The sequence below is a fragment of the Pituophis catenifer genome, unplaced genomic scaffold (genome assembly GCF_029215685.1).
Source record: "Pituophis catenifer annectens isolate HBS135680 unplaced genomic scaffold, rPitCat1.0.hap2 SCAF_3, whole genome shotgun sequence".
NCBI classification, from domain to species: domain Eukaryota; kingdom Metazoa; phylum Chordata; class Lepidosauria; order Squamata; family Colubridae; genus Pituophis; species Pituophis catenifer.
In genome coordinates this window covers 167,253,415-167,276,710 of record NW_027256883.1, presented here as the reverse complement: position 1 = coordinate 167,276,710, position 23,296 = coordinate 167,253,415, and the positions used below count along the sequence as shown (strand labels likewise).

General features: G+C 36.0%; 1 protein-coding gene across 2 annotated transcripts in view; it reads right to left on the bottom strand.

Moving 5' to 3' along the window:
* Window positions 1–6,396: 6,396 nt before the first annotated feature.
* The window catches only part of PPARD (peroxisome proliferator activated receptor delta), a 51,409-nt gene continuing 34,509 nt past the window's right edge, over window positions 6,397–23,296 (bottom strand). For both annotated transcript variants that reach the window (XM_070941507.1, XM_070941508.1), the window contains 6 exons: window positions 20,717–20,956; window positions 18,656–18,807; window positions 15,515–15,653; window positions 13,800–14,002; window positions 12,521–12,971; window positions 6,397–11,169 (listed from right to left, as the gene is read on the bottom strand). In XM_070941507.1, coding sequence (XP_070797608.1) covers window positions 10,922–11,169; window positions 12,521–12,971; window positions 13,800–14,002; window positions 15,515–15,653; window positions 18,656–18,807; window positions 20,717–20,852 — 1,329 coding nt within the window. In that variant the 5' untranslated portion in view covers window positions 20,853–20,956 and the 3' untranslated portion in view covers window positions 6,397–10,921. The remainder of the gene's footprint in view (window positions 11,170–12,520; window positions 12,972–13,799; window positions 14,003–15,514; window positions 15,654–18,655; window positions 18,808–20,716; window positions 20,957–23,296) is intronic.

Here is a 23,296-nt window from a genome sequence, read left to right as displayed (position 1 = left end):
CCTTTCCCCCTTCCCAGAGGCACTTTATGACAGAGGAGGGGTTTAGCAAGAAGAGCCCATTGGAGAAGGGAGGATGGACACACCCCGTTTCTTTTTAAAACTGTCGAATGGGGTGGCTCGTCTCTCTCTCTTTTTTTTTTTTTGAAAAGGTTACTTTCGCGGCATCTCAGCGAGCAAGAGATACTCAAGTACGGGAGATAAATCGCTCAGCAGGTACTCCAGACGTGTTTTTGCATAGGAGGCATATGGAGGGAGGGGTTGATTGTGTTTAAGAGCGGGGCTCCTCCATCCTGAACTTCTGTTGTTCTAAGTCCTACTTACTGCCATAACGTCGTAGTTTGCTCTAGTAGACTTTTACCAAACTAAATCCAAATTACAATAAAACAGGACGCAAACAGGTTTGTTTTCAAACAAAAATATTGTGTCACAATTTTATGTACAGGTTAGGCAAAACAAAATACAGTAGTAATAGAGTTCTTTCAAAAAAACTAGTTACTTTTAAGGCAATACTAGTATAGTATAACCAAGATTATAGCAGGGACTAGTGAGTGGGAGTAGAACATATAGACAAGACAGTCTCTGGCCAAGCAAGAAAATCAAGGCATAGTTGTTTTCCAAAGAATTGTTGATTAAGCTGCTTGACCAGTCTCATCAGGGAGATCGCAGAGAATGGAAACAAAATAGAAGTGTGAACCTCTCTAAAAGTTGAAATTGCCATATATTTTGCAGTTAACCACCACTTCAGAAACTTCGGAGCATCTCCTTCCTAATCCCAGTACATTATGTAGGTGTTCATTACCCATATTAGTCCTATAAATTTCAATTCAACACACACACACACACACACACACACACACAATTTTTAGCCTGGATTTCATGAACTGCATTGGTCCCCAGCATGCTTCCAAATTCAATCAAGGTGCTAATTGTTGCCTTTAAAGCCCTATGTGATTTATTTGTGGGACCATCTGCCTATGATTGTACAGTATCTAGTGCTATGTTAGATCCAACAGGTCAGGCTTGCTCCAGATCCTGTCCATCAGGGAGTATCATGTGGCTGAATCCTAGAAGAGAGGCTTTTTGATTGTGTCATCTGCCCTCTGGAAATCAGACTTACCACAATCCTGTTGGTTTTTTTTAAGGTCTTGAAAATCTGGTTTTTGTCATCAGTCCCCAAATGTGTGAATAAACCCCATATCATGGTTATGTTGTTTGGTTTTTCTGAGCTGCTATATATATTATAGTTTTGCTACATGGTTTTTAAATATTTTAAATAATATTAGTTGCCCAGAATCATGAATTTGAGATGGACAGCCATTCAAAATGAATGAACGAGGTATGGTGAAAATAACACACACTGTAGGACAGTTGTATAACTTTATGGTGGCAAAAATCCATTAAGGTTTTGGTAGCATCTTTCCAAATTGTATTAGAAGTCACAAGCTTTTGTGAACAGCAATTCCTTGGTTGCATGGAATGGCTAGATTGATGGAGGATTTAAACTGGAGTGAAGTGCAAAGGGAGGGGGGAGGGGAAGACAAGTTGGTTATGTAGGTATGGGTTACAAGTGAGATGAATTACAAGTACCTTCTCAATAAAAAAAATGTAATGTGTTAAAGCATCATAGTGCTTGAATGAAACATTTTGATGTATTTAAGTTCAGCAACCTCCCACTCGATGGTACTAAAGTCTTTTTTTTTTTTTTCCGTAAAATGGTTCCTTTAAGATCTGAAACAGAGTCCTGGGAGGTATAAATGCTATATTACTTTGTCTTTGTTCTGAGACCTGACGACAAATTTGTGTTAATCTTTTGCATAAAGTATGCACCGTTTGTTTTACATAAAATATAGAGGGGCATTGCTGGCATATATCAATTAGAGGGAGACAATAAAAAAGCCTCTTTAATCTTGTGCATGTATCTATTACCTATTACTGTGATAGATTCTATCACAAAGAAAATATAGCTAATCTTCAATTTTGAAAACATGAGGTTGGTGGAAAGAAAAACAGGGCTGAGCAAGTCTATGAAGGTTGGCAAAGCAGGAAGGTTGGCAAAAGAAGATAAATGAAGAACCAAGAAAACCCAATATACTCTTTTAAACTTATAAGAATAAGACCGAATATAAAATAAGTATTCAGTGTCTGAAATGTTTCATTTGATACTCAAAAATAATAATGGCATAAACCTTAATATACCTATTTTAATCAACCATGAAACTTGTATTTTTCAACTGAAATGTATCTTGGGAAAAAAGTACAAATTATGATCTTTAATGTTGAATCATAGTTGATAGTAAAATTGAATAGGAATGAACATAAGTATAAGGGTGGAATAAATGAGTCTTTAAAATGTTCCAAAATATCTCTTTTGTCTTATTAAAATATACAAGAGCTTTTAGGTAATGACTCTTAGCCCTATAAGTCAAGAGATATAATGCAATACTGTCATCCTTTCCTGGGGTGGGGATGGGAAAATCAAGAATAAAAGGTGAAAACACAAGATTACCAAGATAAACTAATCTGGTTTGTACTTCCAGTAGATTTCTATAGGATGGATACAACATAAAGACCTTATCTGTTTAAGGATCTTAAACAATTTATTCAGAGTCTTTCTCTGAATAGTAGTTTTTCTTTTAAAAGTACTTTTTGAAGACACTAGAAGCTCTTTGCAAAGCTTCTAAATGAACCACAAACTATTTAAAGATTCTACCCAATTTCCAATGTAGATAGAAATACTATTGTTCTGACATCATTTTAATCCATCTCTAGATGCTAGTATAATTGCCGAGTCTTTTGGAGTAAAAGGAGCAAGTGACCCCACAGACCTTCTTAGAAGCAGGTGGGTCTTGAAAGGTTGGACACATTTTTCATGTCTTTTAAGTTGATTCCAAATAAGATTGACTTATTATTTTATTCCCATTTATGTAGTTCTGCAGTAACAGCATTTTGTACTTTCAATGTTTCCAAATCTATTAATGTTTCAAGTTATCTTGATTGGCATAAATAAGAACTTTTCTCTGATTTGATTGGCAAAATGTTTTTGAGAGGCAGTTTGAATGAACACTTGAAACTAGATTAGATCATTCCCTGTAGGTATATCCTGCAATTGTGCTATTTTAGGATACATCTTCTGCTTGCACATTTATAAGTAATCAAACATTACATGGATTCAGTGCTCTCTTGCCAGAAATAAATGAATTTAGGATGTTAGACTGCTAAAAATATGGCAGGGGAAAGCAGAACAATCATATATTTAAAATAGTCAAATTGCTAGGACAGTGATGGCTAACCTTTTTGCCATTGCGTGCCAAAAGCGTAGGGAGCGTGGGGGAGTCATGGGTATGCATGTCCACACCCATAATTCTATGTGTCCTCCCCCCACGCATGCGTGCGTAACCCCCCCGCGTGACCCCCGCTTATGGCACAGTGGGCCCGGTAGGCCCGTTTTTCACTCTCCCCAGGCTCCATAGCCTTTCTAGGAGCCTGAGGAGGGCAAAAACGGCCTTCCTCATCCCCCTGGAGGCTCTCTGGAGACTGGAAACGTGTTTCCTGACTTCCGGTGGGCCCAGAAGGCCCAAAAATCAGCTGGCCAGCACATGCATGCGTGCTGGAGCTGAGCTCGCGTGCCCACCAATATGGCTCCACGTGCCACAGTGCCATAGCATCATGGTGCTAGGATTCAAAATATATGAGACCTCAGCTGTAGTTATCTTTGTGATGTAAATTTATCGGCACCCACGTGGTAAAGCCAAGAACCTGGAATGGAAACCTCCAGTTCAAAACTTGCATATCATAACACTTAGGATTCTTAAGGCACTTTTTTGTACTCAAAATGCTTCATACATTCTCTTGCTAGAAACATGTTTGGAAGGTAAGCATGTTAATTTTGGGGTATAGAAGCATGCATACATAACTGGGAGAATGTGACTTAGTTCATAGCATTTTTGTCAGATTCAAATCTAACTAGTCACTAACTGCATCCTTCCAACTTATATCTGCTACGGAGTAATACTGATCTTATGCAGCTGTTGTTAAAGTTGCTGAATGAAGTTGCTCTATGAAATGCTTCCAATATCAGAATCTTTAAAAATACAAGGATACTGTCTAGGTAAGAACTTATAGAAATGCTTTTTTAGCAACTAGTCAGTAGTGTTTATTCATTTCTGTAATTACTATTTATATGTTCAATAGTTCATAATTAAAAGAATAATCTTTAAGAGGAGAACACATCCTGGATAATTAGGACACTTCTACATGGTACTGTTTCCATTCCCTTATTACTTCAAAGCATTTGCAAACTAGTCATACATGCCCCTTCACCTCTGACAACGCTGATGAGAACAAGAAACAGCATCAACCAGTCAGTTCCTTCTCTTGCCAACCAACAGAAGAGTGCAAAAGGTGTTAATCAGCTTGAGCTATCCCACTGAAAATCAGTCATCTTATTCCTTAGCCTGCGCAAAAAAGAAGTAGGCTACACATACTATTCATTCTTTCTCAGCCTATTGAAAAATAATAAAATTATTCATACCAATAGTTTGATACATGTGGACTTAATGGAAACATCTGGTCATATCATTTATTTCTCTTACTACCATTATTTTTCAGAGACTTTATAGGCACTATTTTGAATAATTCATTATGAGATGAGAGTGGGAATGTGGGAAAGGAACCACGCAATTTCTTATTAATGTATTTAATATATTAATTATATCCCCTATTAAATCAGCATGTGCTTAGATTCTGTGCATAAAAGTCTTCTTTAACTGGATATGGGTTACTCTACTCACCAAAAAGGTAGCGCAATGGCTCAGTGGTTAAGATGCTAAACTTTTTGGTTGGGAAGCCGACAGCCTGGGTTCAAGACCTGACAGCATCATGTGACAGGTGTGATTGCCTGTCTTCGCCTAGCTCCTGCCTACTTTGAAAGCATGCAAATGCAACTAGGTAAATAAGTACTGTTTTGGTGGGGAGGAAACAGTGTTCCATGACATCATGCTGGCCATATGACCATAGAAATGTCTTTGGACAGCATGGCCTTGAAATGGCGATGAACACCACCCCGTATAGTTGGAAATGACTAGCAGAGTAAAATCTGCAGGGACACCTTTCCTTTCCTTACTCACCAATAAGCTAAAATATTACTTTTCTCCATTTGTTGTTTTTTTTCTCCTCATGCTTCCTTAAATATTTTCCTCATGTTTCTTTCAGAACCTGCAAACCACTCCCATAGAGCCAATGCATATGGAACATACAAATAGATCACTGTATATTTCAATATCAGATAATATCCGACACAGTAGCTATATTATGTATGTCTTTTTGATATTATGTGAAATAGCTACAAGCACTGTAAGCTTGAATTCCAAATTCCAAATTTAAAAAGGAGTAGAGTTAAACAACAACCCAGAAGTCCTGGACATTCTTAGAAGTTAATTTAACTTACGTAACAAACATTTTCATGCATCGGAAGCAATGGATTTCATAAAGCCATTGTTAACAACTGCTTAAGCTAGAAGGGGATTGAACAGTTACCATAAGGCCCCATTTATCCAGTTAGATAAAGATCCACTGCCAAACTAGTCTTATTAAAATGAAAACTGAAGTATTTTACATGTATGAAGCAATATTTTCAAAATTATTCAACATGAAATAACCTGCACAACTATATAACATCATGCTTTGAAATCACATGTATCTTTTCTCAGAAGTATAACCTACTTTGCTCAATAAAATATCATTTGTACAAGTACTTTTTTGGAATTTTGTGTCAGCATACCTAGCAGCTCTTATGTGTGAGCTCAAATTGTAGTTAGTTTGGCCTAAGACTATGTGTTCTGAACTGAACAAAGTCCACACAAACAAATTAAATGTTATGGTTTGGATTAACAATATGTCACACTGATAGTCTCTTGTGGGTTACTGAAGGCTGCTTTATACATGCAAATTGATCTATGTGTATAAACACAAGATTCTGAAACTAATGGCATTTCATGATATTTGCATATAGGAAAACATTAAGGTATGTGATTTATTTTATACCTGAAAGTCTAAATTAATGCTAGAGACAAAATTAATCATTTTTATATTTGTACTTCAAAAAGTATATCTTAAATATGTTTTTGTGTTTCAGTATGCTTATATTTCAGTTTAAATACAGTATTTTTTTTAAAGGTTCACATTCAGAGTAAAACAAAGAAAGACCCCCAAGGACCAGAAATGTATTTTGCCCTAAAAAGATTTTAAATTTAAAAATTACCATTACTCAAAATTGCATAATACATTATGATTGAGAGATACTGTTCAGCATTTCTGTGAAATTTGTAACAGAAAAATTAATTTATGTCCTCAGGGAAGCTAAGGTTAGAAGTAAGTAAAAGAAAAGCTACATTGTAATTGTTTCTTAAATATTTATTTCCATTTTTTATATTGTCAGTCCCTATTTGTTTTAAAACATCTGAAATTTGAACTTCTAGCAAAAATATACATTTCAGTTTGAGGATTGCTACATTGTTCTGCCATCACACTCTCAGCAAAAAAAAAAAAAAAAGGTGCAGACTCTTCTAGTGCTGCAAATATTTGTCCTGCATCTCCTGAGGAACAGCAAGATGCAGGTAAAAGAGGCCTTCAGTAAGAGAGGCTAAAATGAAGGTCTAAGGCAGATGCTGAAATATAAAAATCACAAGCCATTTTTTAAAGTGATTTGCCCACCTGTGGCTCCAAAAGCATGAATTCTCATAATAAAACACATTTCACTTCACTCCTGCAAGGTAGAGGTAGAACTTCCCACTTATTTCATTCTGGAAATAGAGATACAACAAAAGCAAATGCTATACATCTGTGCTGAGTTGGAAGAAGGGACCTTGCTTCCCCTTAAGTTAGCAAGGAAAACAACATTCTGGCTAGTTATATACATGGTAGCTATCATGTCAGATTGATTAATGGAACTATCCTATGCATGAAGATCACAAAAGATAACTATTATGGGTTCAACTATAGAAAAACATAGCACTATAGTATTGGCAGTCTGAAATTGGAACACATGAAAAAAACGTTTGAAGCAGAAAAATTAACTGAGGAATATTATGGCTGCAAAACAATCTCCAAATAATTTATTTCTGCATAGATGTGTACACGGTCCCTTAAATATTTTAAAGCATTACCACCAGCAAAACATATTTTACCTGTCTTTAGTTATCTGGATTTTTAGGGTGGCTTGCAAAGAAAGGATCAATATTTGTAAAAATGTATTTCTAACAAGATACTTTCTGCAACCACAGACATAAAAGTGGAGAAAATTATCAATCCATTTTTCACTAGCTTCATCAATCTAATCAGAAATCCTAGTTAGATGCATCTATTAGGCAAGTTGTTAAACATAAGTCTATTACTAAAAACATGTGCTTTGGCTGCAAGAGTATCTACAGCTTGCAAAATTCATTCTGGTTTTTGTTAAAAAGTTGGTAGTAAATTACCTAGATTATAAAATTTAACCAACATGACTGCCCAGGTCAAATTTCCATTTAATTTTTTTTAAAAAATAAGCATTTGTTTCTTTAAAAAAGATACTCAAGCTCTGGATCTACTGAATTAGATATTATGAGTCATAATGGAATATTAATTGGGTAGGATAGCTAAATAATCAAACCAATGAGGCAAAATAGAAAGTTGCCTTATCTCAGTACTGTTTACAGTGATTACAGATGTCCTACCTTTAAACAGAAGCTGAGATTCCTTCACTTAAAGTACATGCTTGTTTGCAAATTAGTCCTCATCCCTAAATGGTAACTTTATACTTTGTTAGGCTAAAAATGGTATTTTGCTAAAGCAAGAGTACATGTTGCCTAAGGTGTATCTTTTCTTTTTATTTGTGTCTCAGCAAAACAGATCAATAGTGTAGTATTTTCCTTCTTGAATAGCTAAGAGCATAAAAGAAAGCATAGAAAGCTAATTTGTACAAGATCAAACTGGTTTTTGACAGATGCCACCACCACCCCGCCCTATGGCAGTGGCATAGGTGGAAACTTTATCACTTGCCTCATGGTTCTTTTAACTCAGGGGTGTCAACTTGCGGCCCACGGGCCGGATTCATCATGTGCTGGCTACGCCCACCTCCAGTTTAGTGAAGGGGAAAAAAGTTGCAATACATCACATGATGACAATGTGACGCCCGCGAGTTTGACACTCCTATTTTAACTGATACTGTGAATTGGAGGCTTCCTCCATGTAAAGCTCTTGCTAAACACTGCTTCATTTGCTCCTTTCCCCCAAAGAATGGCACTTTTTTAAAAAAAAGGTTAGTTTGAAAACATAGTTACTTATTAGTGTCATGAATTAAGACTGAAAGTTCTTTGCAATTTCTATATCCAAATCCAGTAATGAAAAACTAAAGTATTATATAGAACAAGCAGAAAATCTACATGATTTGAGCTAAAATGTCAGGACAACCAGCCAATTTAAGCAATTTTTGCATCATCTAAAATTCTGTTGCTGTGTACACGTGTAGATGTACTATTTTTGGTATTCATGGTTCTTTTTATAATAATTTTTCTTCTCTGAAAGTTAAGAATCCACTTAACAATGTAGCAAGAAAAACATTATCATAATTACATGACAATGCTCTTAATACCACATTCAACCACCATGTTGATCTATTCTGCACTCAGTCAGGACACATTGGAAGTTACGAAAAAAAGAAGTCCAACAAACTCCACAATATATCAACATGGTGTAGGCATAATGACTCCATTATTACTGGCACATCAATGTGACAAAGTCCTCACACCTAAGAATCTTCTATAGTAAAGAAGATCTATGCTGATAAATTATATTAACAAAAGTTGTCTGGCACACCTATGGAATAAAGCGGGAACAATCATGAAAGAAAAAGGAACCAAAATTGTATTATAACCCAAGTCAAATGCTTGGGAAATAGTACCGTATTTTTTGGACTATAAGATGCACTGGTGTATAAGACGCACCAAGATTTTAAAGAGGTAAGCAAGAAAAAAAAGTTTTTGCCCTGTAGGCCTCCCACAGCCTCTGTGTGCTGTTTTTGCAAAAAAGGGGCCCATTTTTTGCCTGTTTTTGCGAAAAATGGGGGCATTTTTGCCCTCCCCAGCCCACAGGAGGACTCTGCAGGCCTCCCAAAGCCTCCATGCACTGTTTTTGCGAAAAACGGGCCCATCTTTTGCAAAAATGGGATGCATGGGGTGGGGTTTGGGGAGGCCAAAAATGGCTGTATTCGGTGTATAAGGCCCACCAACATTTCCACCCTCTTGGGGTGGGGGTGGAAATAAGTGCGTCTTATACTCCGAAAAGTACGGTAAATTGTCATGAATTTTTGACAAGACCCATTGAGAAAGAATTCTTAAATGCTTTCTGAACATAGAAAACTTACCATAAAACAATTAAATTGTCCTTGTCTTATAACCACTCCTTTAGTGACCATTTGAAGTTACAATGGCACTGAAGAAATAACTTATGACCAGGCCTTCCAGTTATGACGGTTACAGCATCCCCATGGTCACATGATCAAAATTTGGGCACTTGGGAACCAGCATGCATTTACAATAGTGGCATTGTTCCAGGGTCATGTGACAGCCATTTACAACCTTCCCAGCCAGCTTCCAACAAGCAAACTCAATGAGGGAAGCCAGATTCACTTACTGATTGCAATGATTCACTTAACTGTGACAAAAAAGAAGTTGTAAAATCAGGCATGACTCACTGAACAATTGCCTTGCTTAGCAATAGAAATTCTGGTCCCAATTGTGGTTGTAAGTCAAGGACTACCTGTATTCCTAATTACTAATTATGAAAGAGTATAATGTGTTTGTGTGCTTGTGGGAAAGACACAAGTGCAATTATTAGGAATCCTCCTCTTGGAAAGGACATAAGAAGTTGCACCACAGATCACAAAATAAAATACTATTGACTCTATTTACCATCCATAAATCACCCCAAATTTCCCCAAAACTGCTGCCTTTTAAAATCTTTCTTACACTGTATTCTCCCCTCCCCAAAAGTGAACCTGATCACTCAGGTGATCAGGATGATTCTTTTTTCTCAAAGTTTAGACAACATTAAAGCTACTTTAGCTGAAATGAAGGATGCAAATGTGTTTTGGCAGCTATCATCCAAGAGAAAATGCCATTCCCACTCTTTTTCAGACCCAGCTCTTTACTGGGCGAGTACCTGAACAGAGAGGGAAGGAAAGCCCATTTTTCTATGTAAATAAGCAAGCACTGTACTAATTCATGAAGAGTTTCAACAATCTGCAGTACAGAATGAGCAGAGGCATGTAAAAACCCACATGGAAGACAAGCCTTTCAGCCAGAACACATAATCTATTTTTGTGCACTTAGGTTAAAAATTAAAGTAAAAGAATTTCTGCAAGGAGTGTTCATACTCTTCATGCAACACTTGGATATTTCTTTGGAAAATTTATATATTCGCATAATTTCCTTGTAGTATCCTATAATTTACACTTAGGGCCAGCCAAAATTTTTGAAATATAAAAATATGTAACAGGATTACGATGAAGTGCTATTTCTGTACCTGCCAATTCAAGGTACTGCTTGCTATAATAATTTGGGCACAATTCATGTTTATCTAATATAACAATTCAAGTACAATTTACAGGTTGCGTATAAATTGCCTCAGCAGCTCTGAAATAGTGCTAAGAGCTGAACTGTAGCAACAAATTAAGTTTCATTTAGTGTATGTTAACGGAAGCCCTCTGGTCTATACCCAGTGGTAAATTTCCAATTTACCACTGTAAACCACCATATACAGCATAGACCAATCATCTAGTAAAAATAATTCTAGTGAAGAAATGGAAGACGCAAGGATTTCTTTGCTAATATACAAGCATTTGCTGGATTCCATGGCTTTCACCTATCTGATAAATATAAGCTCCTCAATACATGTCTTTGTAGATTTCCTGTAAGAGAGGGTGCAGAGAAGTCTCTGTCTCTGTCTTTTTGATCTTCTGCACCAACTGTGCATGCTCAGTCACTAACTGTCTCAAGTCAGCCATTTTTTGCAGCAATTTAGGAAAGAGATATTGAATGTCTGGGTGATTAGCTTGTAAATGGAACTCAAGAGCTTGGAGAATATTGTCCTGTATTGCCTCCACTTGTTTAACATTCATTAGGCCAGGGCGGTCTACAAGAAAACAAATACACCAAGTTATTTATAAAACATTTGACTTTGTGACTTACTTTATTCAATATTTTTACTTTTTTTTCTCTTCAGGAATATTTAAGAAATAAGTGTCAGGCTACCTTGCCCCACAGTATCATGCTTAGGGAGTTTCTTTCATAGAGGAACATTAACTGATACTAAACATCCTCTCCTAGACTTTAATATATCAATAGCCTCAGGGGCAAAATCATAATGCTGCTGAATATAAAAGATGGCAGAGAAATTGGGAAAACCATCAAGATTTGAGAACAAAATCATTTCAAGCAAAACACAAAAGCATGATTGTTTGTACTCCACCCATTATTTCTTCATAGAGGAATAGATTTTTTGAATTTTTTAAAAATCATCTTAGACATGATTTTTTGTATGGAAGTTTTTCTTTTAAAACTATTTTTATCACTATTACAAACAAGTTTCCTGACAGTAACATTCATTTTCTTTTTCTATAAACAAGACCATATAAAGTTATCATTTCCTTTAAAGGTCAGCAATATGACACCTTAGCTGATTGAAGATGATGGGAACAATGTTTTCTCCCTCTAAAAGATAATTTTCTTCTACAGTTATAGCTATAATCATTCTTATAATTAACAGACTTTTCCAATTATACCAATTCATTATAGATGATAACACCAGTGAAATTATGATTTTTTCCTAATTTTATTAATTCATAAAATAGTGTCAGAGAAGCTTAAGAATTCTTAGTTCAGTTATTACAGTCTGGTTATATCACAATTAAGATTCTGCAAGAGTTAAATGATTGGACTACACTATATTAATTTCACATCAGTAGCAATACATGTAGCATTACTTTTTAGGAGTGGGAAGTCCTAGATTCACCCTCAGTAATAAAAATTCAGTTGGCTATTTGGGCCTTCTCAGCCAATTTTGCTAGGATGTTTTTGTATGGAAAAACTTGAGGAAATGTTATATATGATGTTTTGAAATTCTGGAGGAAGCGCAGGATCTAACAAATAAATTTAGTGGTAAATATATGCTAGTCTATGACCATAATAATATTTTGATTAGTATTGAATAAAATTGTTTGATAATATTTTTACTCATCCTATTATGCTGTTAAATTTAATATCACTGATTTTATATCCACACATATATTACTCTCATTTTATTATTAATAGCAGGAAAGTTTTGAAAGCTATCAATTAGATTTCTGACATAATTAAAATTATACTGCTACCCAATATTGTGAAATAAACTGACAAGACAATGATTTATCAAGTGCTCTGAATGTGATCTCTAGCTAAAAATGAATTACCTCTTCCCCTTGCTCAATGTTTTTCTAATCTCTTACCTCCACATAAGATGATGGCAGCTACAAATAGAGACAAGTCACTGTCATCTAACTCCAGGGCATTGAACTTCACAGCAAATTCAAATTTGGGCTCCATGATTTCACTGAAGGGCTTGCGCAAGCTGCGCAAGAATTCACGTGTCACAAAAGCATTGCCATTGGCCACCAGAAGTCCATCCTTGTTCATGATAGAGGCAAGCATAGCAAAGATGGCCTCATGTACCCCATATTTCAAGAGAGTTATTTGATCGTTAAGGTAAAGGCTGATGAAGCTAGGAATGCTCTTGGCAAATTCAGTGAGCTCTCGCACGGTCTCAACTGATGTACACTGGCAGCGGTAAAAAACATGAACACCAATCTCCTTGTATGGTGGCATCCCATTTATCAGTTGTTTCCACACCAGACCCTTTTCGGCTTGCCACAGGGTATCCATGTCATGAATCACAAAAGGCTATGAAGAATAACATATAAAGTTAGGATTTGGTAATAAGAAACCTGCCGGTAGCCACAGAGGCAGAGTGTAACAATGCATATTATTTACACTACTGATCATTTAAAGCCTCCCCTTTTTGTGCTAATCAACAGAATACAATGTACAAACTGAGAACCAGATTCTTCGGGTAAATGTAGCTTAGTCAAACCAGGTTGAAAGACATCATTATTTTTTATTATATGTGAAAATATGGAATTATATAAAAATAATAACACTAAAATTCAATTTATGCCTTTATTAAAGCTCAAAAAAAAATCTGACTTTCAAATATCTTGAAGACTATCTTCTTCATGTAGAATCAGTTTATCCTGTGGAGTCATCTCAGGTGGGAATACTTAGGATTTCCCGTAGGCAGGAGATAAGAAGAATGGGGGCCCAGAAGTGCTTTCATGGGATGCTCTGCCCTGTGGAAAAGCCTTCCATGAGAGGTCTGATTAACATGTACCTTGGAATTTTTCACAGGACTGTGAAGTTTCTTTGTGGAGCTTTTGAAACCTAAATATGATTTCTATTAAGTTAAGTTATATTTGTTGGTCATTTCTATTAATAAAAGTTTTAAATGCAGTTTTATAATATAGCTTTTACTGGAATGTAAATTGCTGGCAGTTCATTTAATTACTGCTATCTATAAATATAGCACACCAATCTCACCTAATTTTTTTAAATACTACTCATTGTTTTAAAAAATAGCATTTTTAAAAAATATGGGTATATATTAATTTATTTTGAGAATAATGACTTTCTTGCTTAGTACGTTACATAGACCTCTGGAACTGAGGTACTCACAGGGGTGCTACTGGCTTTTCCAGTTAAGATGCCTCGTGCTTTCTTTTTGGTCATGTTGAAATTTTTCAAGTAGGCATTGTAGATGTGCTTGGAAAAGACTTTCAGATCAGCCACCTGCTGATTCTGGCAGCTGATTTCAGTAGCTGTCAGTCCTGCCACTAACTTCCTTTTTTCAGCTTCTGGCATGCGGCCAAAACGAATGGCTAAAGAAACAAAACAAAGCAGGCAGCTTAGAAGCCTTGAGCTAAAAAGGTTAAGAACAGTTATTTTTATTAACATGCCATCATATCTTTTAAAACTGCTTTTGGTTTGTAACATAACATGATAGAAAAAGACAAATATAAATATATCAGTTTATATTCCATCTTTTCTTCAAAGAGTTTAGGGAAAATATACACAATGTTCCTCATTTTATCACCATAACAGCTGTGAGAAGTATGTTAGGCTGAGAGACAGACTTTAGCTCAAGGTCACAAATGAACATTATGGGTTGAGTGGGATTTGAACGGAGGTCATCTGGTTCTAATTTACTGTTCAAGTTACTATGCCCACACCTGCTGGTCCCAGACAAAGCTTCATTTTAAATGATTTCATTTTAAGCCAAAAATATAGCAATATCTTTCTAAGGGCGCTCTACAAAAAAAGTAAAACACATGCAGGGTGACACAGTTAATGATAATTACCTCCCCAAGTACAATGCTGATGAGGAGTGCAAGGTAGCATATCCTATGTCAGCAGGCTTCTCCAGGCAAGCAAAGGCATGTCTTTTTGGTGGAAAGAAACTTTCCATTCTTCTGGATGGGTGCTTTTGTGCTGACTGAAAGGCTGAGTTAGTAGGCATTTTCAAATTTATGGCACAGCAGTACAAACATATTGCTACACAGAGGCAAACCTGGGAAGAAAAGTACTACCTACTGCCCTAAAGCAAATGCAATCATTCTGCCTCCTGTCAGCCTATATATCAGTCGGGATCAGGAGATCAAACGCTAGTTCATGTCTTCAGTTCAGTATCAAAGTTTGGACATATTGTAGATTATTGTAGGATGTTAACCGTTTCATAGTCAAAAGCAGAGCTTTTACTGCAGTGCCATCTAACCTTGAACGAGGGCCAGCATTCACTGAATTCCCATACAGTTGTCCAATTGGACACTGACTATACAAATTTTGCTTAGTTGCAACAAGCCTGCATTAAAATCACTGTGTGCCTTCATATAAATACCCTAGGATTTTTTAATATAGTTTTTTCTTTATGCAATATAGGCATCAACACACAGAAACATACCGAACACTCTCAAAATGCTTTAAGAAAAGAAACAAAGACATGCAATTATTTAGAATAATTTTATATAGATTTCATAGGGAAACCAATTTTATTTTTGTTCTGGAAATGCAAATGGACCGTAGTCCTTCAGGGACTAATATTTTGGGACAAATAGACCATATTTTTATTTTATGCTCAAATGATATTTGAGCTTTTAGCGCTCATTTTATTTGATATTGATGTATAAGCTACTGTAATTTTTTAAAGTATTTTAAAATACTATGCAGGATACCCATGCTTTAAATATATCTTTTTTCAAAGTAGAAGTCTATCCAGAAAGGCATTCCTCAAATTTCTACCCCTTATTAAATTTTATAGTAAATGTATAATTCCACTGATCTCACTATAACTCTATGCTTCACCCCTACCCAGAGCAAGAAGAGGGAGATCTCACCATTGTGTGACATGCCTAGTGAAAGGCATTTCTGAAAGCGGCAGTACTGGCACTTGTTTCGGTTCTTTTTCTGAATTTTACAATTCCGCTCACATTTCTCATACTCTAGCTTCATGCGGATTGTTCGACGAAAGAATCCCTGTTGGTAAGTGATAAGACAGATGTTGGAAACAAACAAGATGTTTCATTCTGATATTAATGGCCTTTTCAGAATGCCAGGTTTACTATTACCTTAGATCTTAAGACAATATTTTCAGCAATAAGTAGATGCCTTAAACATATTACAAAAAAAACCTTCTAAGATGAAAATATGCATGCATCCAGAAAATAATGATTGGGAGGTGGGGGAGAGAACCTAAATAAATATGTTTAATATATAAAAAGAAGAAGCAGGCATGCAGTTTCCCAGGTGACCACCAGATGGACTTTTCTGTAATCAATAAATCCCAACTTCACTACATCCTTGCTGTCTCATCTTTTTTGGTATTACTTAAGATACTATTAGCATTTACCCTGGGAACCATGAGGAACAGGGTCTGTTAATAGGTGCCCTGCAGCATTTCAGCCAGGTTTAGCTTCTTCTTTTAAGAAAAAATACTTCATTAAATTTCTGCAAAAAATAAAATATAAATTCATGTCCTACTCACTTCCCTTCTTGATTATTGCAACATGTTCTACAGGGGCTGCCCTTGAAAAGCATCCAGAAGTTCAAATTGGTTCAAAATGCAGCTGCCTGCATGGTTTTATGCAGACCCAGGTGTGCATAAGTGTCATCTCTCCTGCAACAGTTGCATTGGCTGCAGATTTGCTTCCGGGTGCAGTTCAAAATGCTGATGTCACCTTTAAAGCCCTTCATGGCTTGGGACCAGGTTATCTGAAGGACTCTGTTTTTTCCCAGTTACATCACCCAACCCACTAGAGGGGGAGGCAGGAAAAGTTGCGGGTCTCGTATCCTAAGGAGGTACATCTGTTGGGACCCAGAAGAAGGGCCTTCTCCACAGTGGTTCCCTCCCTTTGGAACATCATCCCCACAAAGATTAAACTGGTCCCCACTTTAACACTCTTTCGCAAAGCCCTGAAGATCTGGTTCAGCCAACAGGCCTGGGAAGCCCAAAGTGGGTTGGAACCCATCAAGCGGTCATTTCATTGCTTGTTATTGCTGCGGTGGGTGGGAGGTTATTGTTTTTATTATTTTTATATTTATTTTTATTGTTTGTAAGCTGTTCTTTTGTTGAAAGAGTGGGCAGCCATACAAATCTTCTAAATAATTAAAATAAATAAATAAATAAATAAATAAATAAATAAATAAATAAATAAATAAATAAATAAAAACCTAGAAATAAAAGAAATTGAGAAGGAAAAACAAATACAGAAGAGAAAGGTACAAAGGAATAAGGAGAAAAGAAAAGAAACAGAAAGGTAACTTCCAACTTTCTTTGATTCAGTTACAAATATAAAATACATTAATCATTTGATCTAAAATTCAATATTATATTTCTATACTAATAAACCATTCTAGCTGTCAAATCCCAAAATCAGTACAGCATTTCTTTTAGTTTCTAAGAAAAAGTCCAAAAGGGGTTTCTACATAGAAACAAAGTTAGACAAAATCTTTTCTTTAATCAAGGTAATTAATTTTGCCATCTTGGCTATTTCCATTAACTTCACCACCCATTCTTCCATTGTGAGAATCTCTGAATCTTTCCATCTCTATGCATACAAAGGTCTTGCTTCAGTTATCATGTACACAGCCAGGCCTAATTTCTAAAAGCGATCTCTACATTCTGAGAGAGGAGAGATTCAATGACAAATAAGAACAACAAAAAGGGGGCTTCTACGTTTCTAGTTCCATCTTTCACACCCTAGAGAATATTTGTTGCTTAGAGTTAAACTGTGGCCTCCTTGGTGCGCTCTTATCTCAATTGTTTTCTTGCAGATGTTTCATTACCAAATTATGCAACATCATAATAATAAAAAAAGAATCAACTAGAAAAAACACACAAAACTATCAACATCTTCAAAGGAATAAAATTCACAAGAAGAAAACAACAATACACTCCTTTTCCTAGATATTCTCAACAGCAGAGGCAGTGATGATAAATTAGAAACACAAGTCTATTGAAAAACTGCCCACACAACCCAGGTGCTACTCAAGAGATGCTTGTCTATTTAGACAAGCACAAACACACTGCAGCAACCTTGAACATTGCGAAAAGGAAACACTACAATATCTTCCAACAAAATGGATATCCCTGTCGCTTTATCAAAGAGTGCCTGATCATTCAACACACCATAGCTCAACCAACACAAGCTATAGAAAGCATAAAGCATAACACTGCCATATAGCAAAAACGTATCAGAAACTGCCAACAGACTATTATGACCACATGGCATCATCGTAGCACACAAACCGACTAAAGCCCTCCAAAACATCCTAAGTAAATCAAAAGGCACAGCACACCCAGAAGAAAAAAAACAGGAGTCATCTACAACCTACAGTGTAAGGATTGTAAGCCACAATATAGAACAAACAGGTAGAAGATTGGTAGAACACATCTGTGAACACCAACTAGCAGACAGAAGACATGATGAAAATTCATTTATTTCACAATACATGGACAGAGTCGACCATAGTTTCAACTGGAAAATTGTGAGCAATCCTAGATCAAAAATGTCCAAAAACGCCACAGAATTCCTGGAGGCCTGATATTCAGATAAATTGGCCATCAACAAACACATAGAGTTAAATATCTATATACCACTCAAAAGAGACAATCAAAAAGCCCAAAACACCTCCTTCCCAACAATGAACACCCATATGAGAAGAGATTAACACCAAGATTAACACTAGACCAACAATTAAGAAGTAAACAATACCCCAATCAAGGAACTACCAACACAAACAAACAAGCTAACAGTAAACAACAGCTTAATCAAGAAGCAACCACACTCCCATCAACACTGGCAGGACAAGCCACTAGTATATAAGAATAAGAGCAAACCTCACACCCTTTTAATACGGATAATGTTGCCTAGTTTGGTAATGAAACATCTGCAAGAAAACCTCCAAACTTAGAGAACACCAAGGTACCCACAGTCTACGTCTCATAAGGTTATATCTAATCTCTGTGTTGTCCTTACCTTACAGCCTTCACATGCATGTACCCCATAATGAAACCCTGATGCCTTGTCACCACAGACTCTGCATTCCACATTTAGACTTCCTGAATTTGCCTCAGCACAGCCCATCTGGAGTTGGTCCAACAAAGAAGGAGAAGAACTCTGGGAAAGATCTATCAGAAAACAGAATGGAGAAGATATTACATTGTAATTTTGCAATAAAGTAATTTCTGGCCTTTTTGCTTTGCTTATTTACCTTGCCTTTGTAATTATCAAATCTGAGAAAGTATAAGTAGTCCTCTGATTATGTCCATTCAGTGATCATTCAAACTTACGATAGTGCTGAACAAGGGGAGTTATGACCAGTCCTCAAAGTTGCAACCATTACAACATCCCCATGGTCCCACGATTGTGATTTGGACACTTAGGAACTGGCTCACATTTATAAAGGTTGTAGCGTCCTGCAATCATTTGATCATCATTTGAAACCTTCCCTGCCAGCTTTCCACAAGCAAAATCACTGGGAATCTGGCAGGAGGTCACAAGTCAATCCCACTGCTTTTTCCTATGGTTACATGATCATGTTTTGCTGTTTTCCAGCAAAAACTGTCCCATTGGATGAGCTGTATTTAGATGTATGACCATGTTATTTGCTTAACAATCATGTTCACTTAATGTCCATGATGACTCAATTTACAACCAAATTTCCAAGCTTAATTGTAGTCATATGTTGACAACTACTGTTACTATATGGCAAACACTGTGATGCAAAATCTGGAAGCAACTATCTTACAGGGAAAAATCCCCATCTCTGTCTCCAGCAATTTGAACATGGGTTTGCAACAATGCTTGGTAGTCACTAAAATATTTTTTTTCAGAATCATATTTACTTTCATATTCTTTTCAACTTTTGTTGAAAACTTGCTGTAATGTATGTTTTGACCCATATATGTTCCTATCCTAATGTGCAATATAGCATAACAATAAATTCAGCAGATTTTTTTTGTACAAGCAAATGATTTTATAATATGAACAACTGCTTTTCGACTATCAAAGGTAAAAGACAACGTCTGTATACTATCACTCTGTACTGATACACTTAGTAGATTCACTCTATCTATATCTATCTATCTATCATCTATGTATCTTTTAAGATGGCTTGTGTGTTGTGATCAAACTGCAGGAATTTCAATCAGTGTTGCAAGAGAAAATTAGGGTATATTTTCTTCACTAGCCATGGTATTTATTTCTTTGCTTTCTTGACTATCCATGCTATTCTCCAATAACAAATTTCAAAAGCATCAATATTTCTATCCTGCTTCTTTAAAGTCCAACTTTTTCTTCCATAGTGTGTGAAGGAGAAGATCATCATCTTCACAATTCTGATCCTTCTAGTTATACCCACATCTCAGCATACAAAATCTTTTCCAAGGCCTTCATTATTATTCTATTAAATGCTTATATTTCTTTATTGATGGTCCCTTTACTATTGATAGTCGAGCCTAAAAAGAAGAAGCAATTTATCATTTCAATAAATTAATTGTCAGTTGTAATGCTGGCTGCGGTACCTGTTGTCATTATTTTAATCATCTTTATATTTTTAGCCCTGCTTTTTTCACTATCTTTGATCTTTATTACTAAAACTTGCAGATTATTTACATTTTCAGTTCTCAGGGTAGTGCCCTTAGCATTTGCAATAATGACAGATCGGATAAGATGAAGGTCCTAATTCTCCCTCACAAAGGGCCTGGGCAAAAAGACAGGTCTTCAAGGCTCTTCTGAATAACAGCAGTGCACCCAGATCTCAGGGGCCACCTCATTCCAGAGGGCAGGTGCTGCTAAAGAGAAGGCATGCTTCCAGGTTCCTAAATCCCAAAGCAGACTAAGTGTGCAGAACAAAAATAAAGGAAAGTTTCTTAATATATTTGAGAGCTGGGAATTAATAAAGGCTTGTAATAAATTTGTTATAATCATAAGGAAAATGTCATCCCACTGAGAACAAATTACTGGGGGAAAATATTTAACACATGTCCATTGCTCCTTTAAGTGTCTCTAAGGCATTAATATCTTTTTCCAACTTACCTGTATACCTGGCAGATGGTGCCAAATTACCTAGACCTTCATTTGGCTCTGAGGTTCCACTTACTGCCATCACTGTCTCTTCCTTTTCCTCCTCTTCTTCCCTGACTTCAGGTACTTCCTCCTTTGGCTGTTCCATAACTGATCACCTCCCTTCAATGCCAAGACTGCAGCCCCTGTCATAGTTCTGGCATCATCCACGTCTCTCTGAAAATGGGCCCCTATCAGGCTGTTCCGGCTAACCTTCATGAAAAAGAAGAAAAACACACCGAAGGGCATTAGAAGTTTAAAAATAATGGTGCTATTTGTATGTGAAAAAAATATGAATTCTATCTTCAATGCAAATTGTCTTAGTATTTCAAATACAAAGAAGAGAAAGGCCTGTGGACCATGATGATTTGATACTGCAAAAGAAAAAAGAAAGAAAGCTATGGAAGATACTTTTAAACTCTTGTCTGTGTGGCACTGCACTATTCACAAAAACATGCCCCCTAAATAGAAAATAAGACTTTAGTGTGTGGGAGGCTAACACCTGCCACTACTCTAAACTTTCTATAGATAGTAGGGCGCACATGTGAGTAGATCTCCTTGAAAATAGACTACAAGTAATATATAAAAGAGATAATTAGACATATGGCTACCAAACATTCTAATTGCTAAAATTACTATTTCCAACCACAAGAATTATAGATTCTTGCTATTGTGGAGTTCTTGGTGCTCTCTGACCATGGCTGTTTGCTTGCAGATGTTTAATTACCCAACTGATAACATCATCAGTGAAAGTGAGTGTGGTGTTTGTTCCCTGTTTATGTATAGTAAGTTTGCCTTTCCAGTGTTGGTAGAAATATTGTTTTCCCCCTTGTAGTTTTTTGACCATTGTTTTCTCATGTTTGCTTCGTGTTATTTATCTTACTTTACTTCTTCAGTTTTTTTTAATTTCCTCTTTTAATTTTTGATTTTTTTATTCTTATATTCTATCAATTTCCTCTGATTCTAGCAGAAGAAATAAAAACTATGATTTCTGAAAAAAAATTAAAAATAGTTTAGTACAAATCCTAGTTTAGCACTGTGTAATAAACATGAATTACATCCATTTAAATAAGTCTGGGACCTTACAGAAGACTTTTAAAGAATCTAATTCAATCTATATATATAAAAGCAAAAACCATTCACACATTAATCACAAAATTTCCAGAACCATAAAGCCTACAAACTTGAAATTTGCCACATAAGTTCCTCTTGGCTTCTAGAAAGGATTAAGAAAGAATTTTTCGAAATGACCCTCAGAGCATTAGTATTTCCTATATTATTATAACATGCTCTGATGCTAATTAGTTAGATGTTCTACTCCCCCTCCCAACTTGAAAATAACTCTGGAGGGAATGGGATAGCATAGGACCGGCTTCTGTGAGGCAAGCCTCATGGAGAGAAGGGGAGAGGAGAGGATCTATGAGGCCAGCCTGAGGGAGAGAAGGGGAGAGGAGAGGGTCTATAGGGCCAGCCTGAGGGAGAGGAGAGGACAGGAGAGGATCTATGGGGCAAGCCTGAGGGAGAGAAGGGGATAGAGAGGAGAGGCTTCTGTGGGGCTAGCCTGAGGGAGAGAAGGGGAGAGGAGAGGCCGATTGTAACTACTCATTAATTTTCAAACTCTGTCGATTTATCAAGCCCGATCACATATTTTCGTAGTGGAGCATGGATATGCCGCTAGTAGATTTATATGTGAATCTTTTGTCTTTTCAAATGATATGTATATACAGTTTATCTGAATAACTGATATAAGTTTACTATTTCTCTTACTGCAGCTTTATAAATTATCTATTTTAGAGATTAAAAATGGTACTTCTTTAATCTTTGGCTCAGATGATTATTTTAATTTTTTTTTGTTATGGAAAAAGAGAAAAATTCAGAGCCTTCTATGATGCCTCGTAATAGATACTGAGGCTCCATTCACATACAGTGTTGTTTTTGGCTTCACCTTTCACACTTGCAAATATCACATATAAAAGAGGAACCATTCATCATGATTTAGAAACAATTGCTTGATTTAAAAAGGCTATATAAAATGAATGCAATATCTTCAGGACAAGCATTTAATGCATATTAAGGTGGTAGATTGAGATGAAACTAGACATAGAAAAATACATATTAAAATACCAATATTATGCAAGAACTACTCAATCTCCTATTAGAGTATTTTCATTTTTTAATTCATCAAAGCAATAAAACTTATATTTTGGAAAGAATTTACATACTATATGTTCCCAGATTAATATGATTCCACGACATTCCTTAAAATGTTTCTATAATGAGTAATCAATCAATTTACTCAATCATTTGAGTAAACAGAAAATAAAATTAAAGGTTACTATCTGCAAGTTATTCTAGTAGCACACAATCTATCCCATTCTGAAATTCTAACACAATCAGTACAACAAACTAATCAACTTCTTCAGAATACTTGTCATAACTGTACAAAGCATGACAAGCCTCCAAATGACAACTGGTTACTAAGAAATGAGATATTAGTACTACTACTATATGACTGATTATAGTTTATAGCAATAGCATTTAGATTTATATACC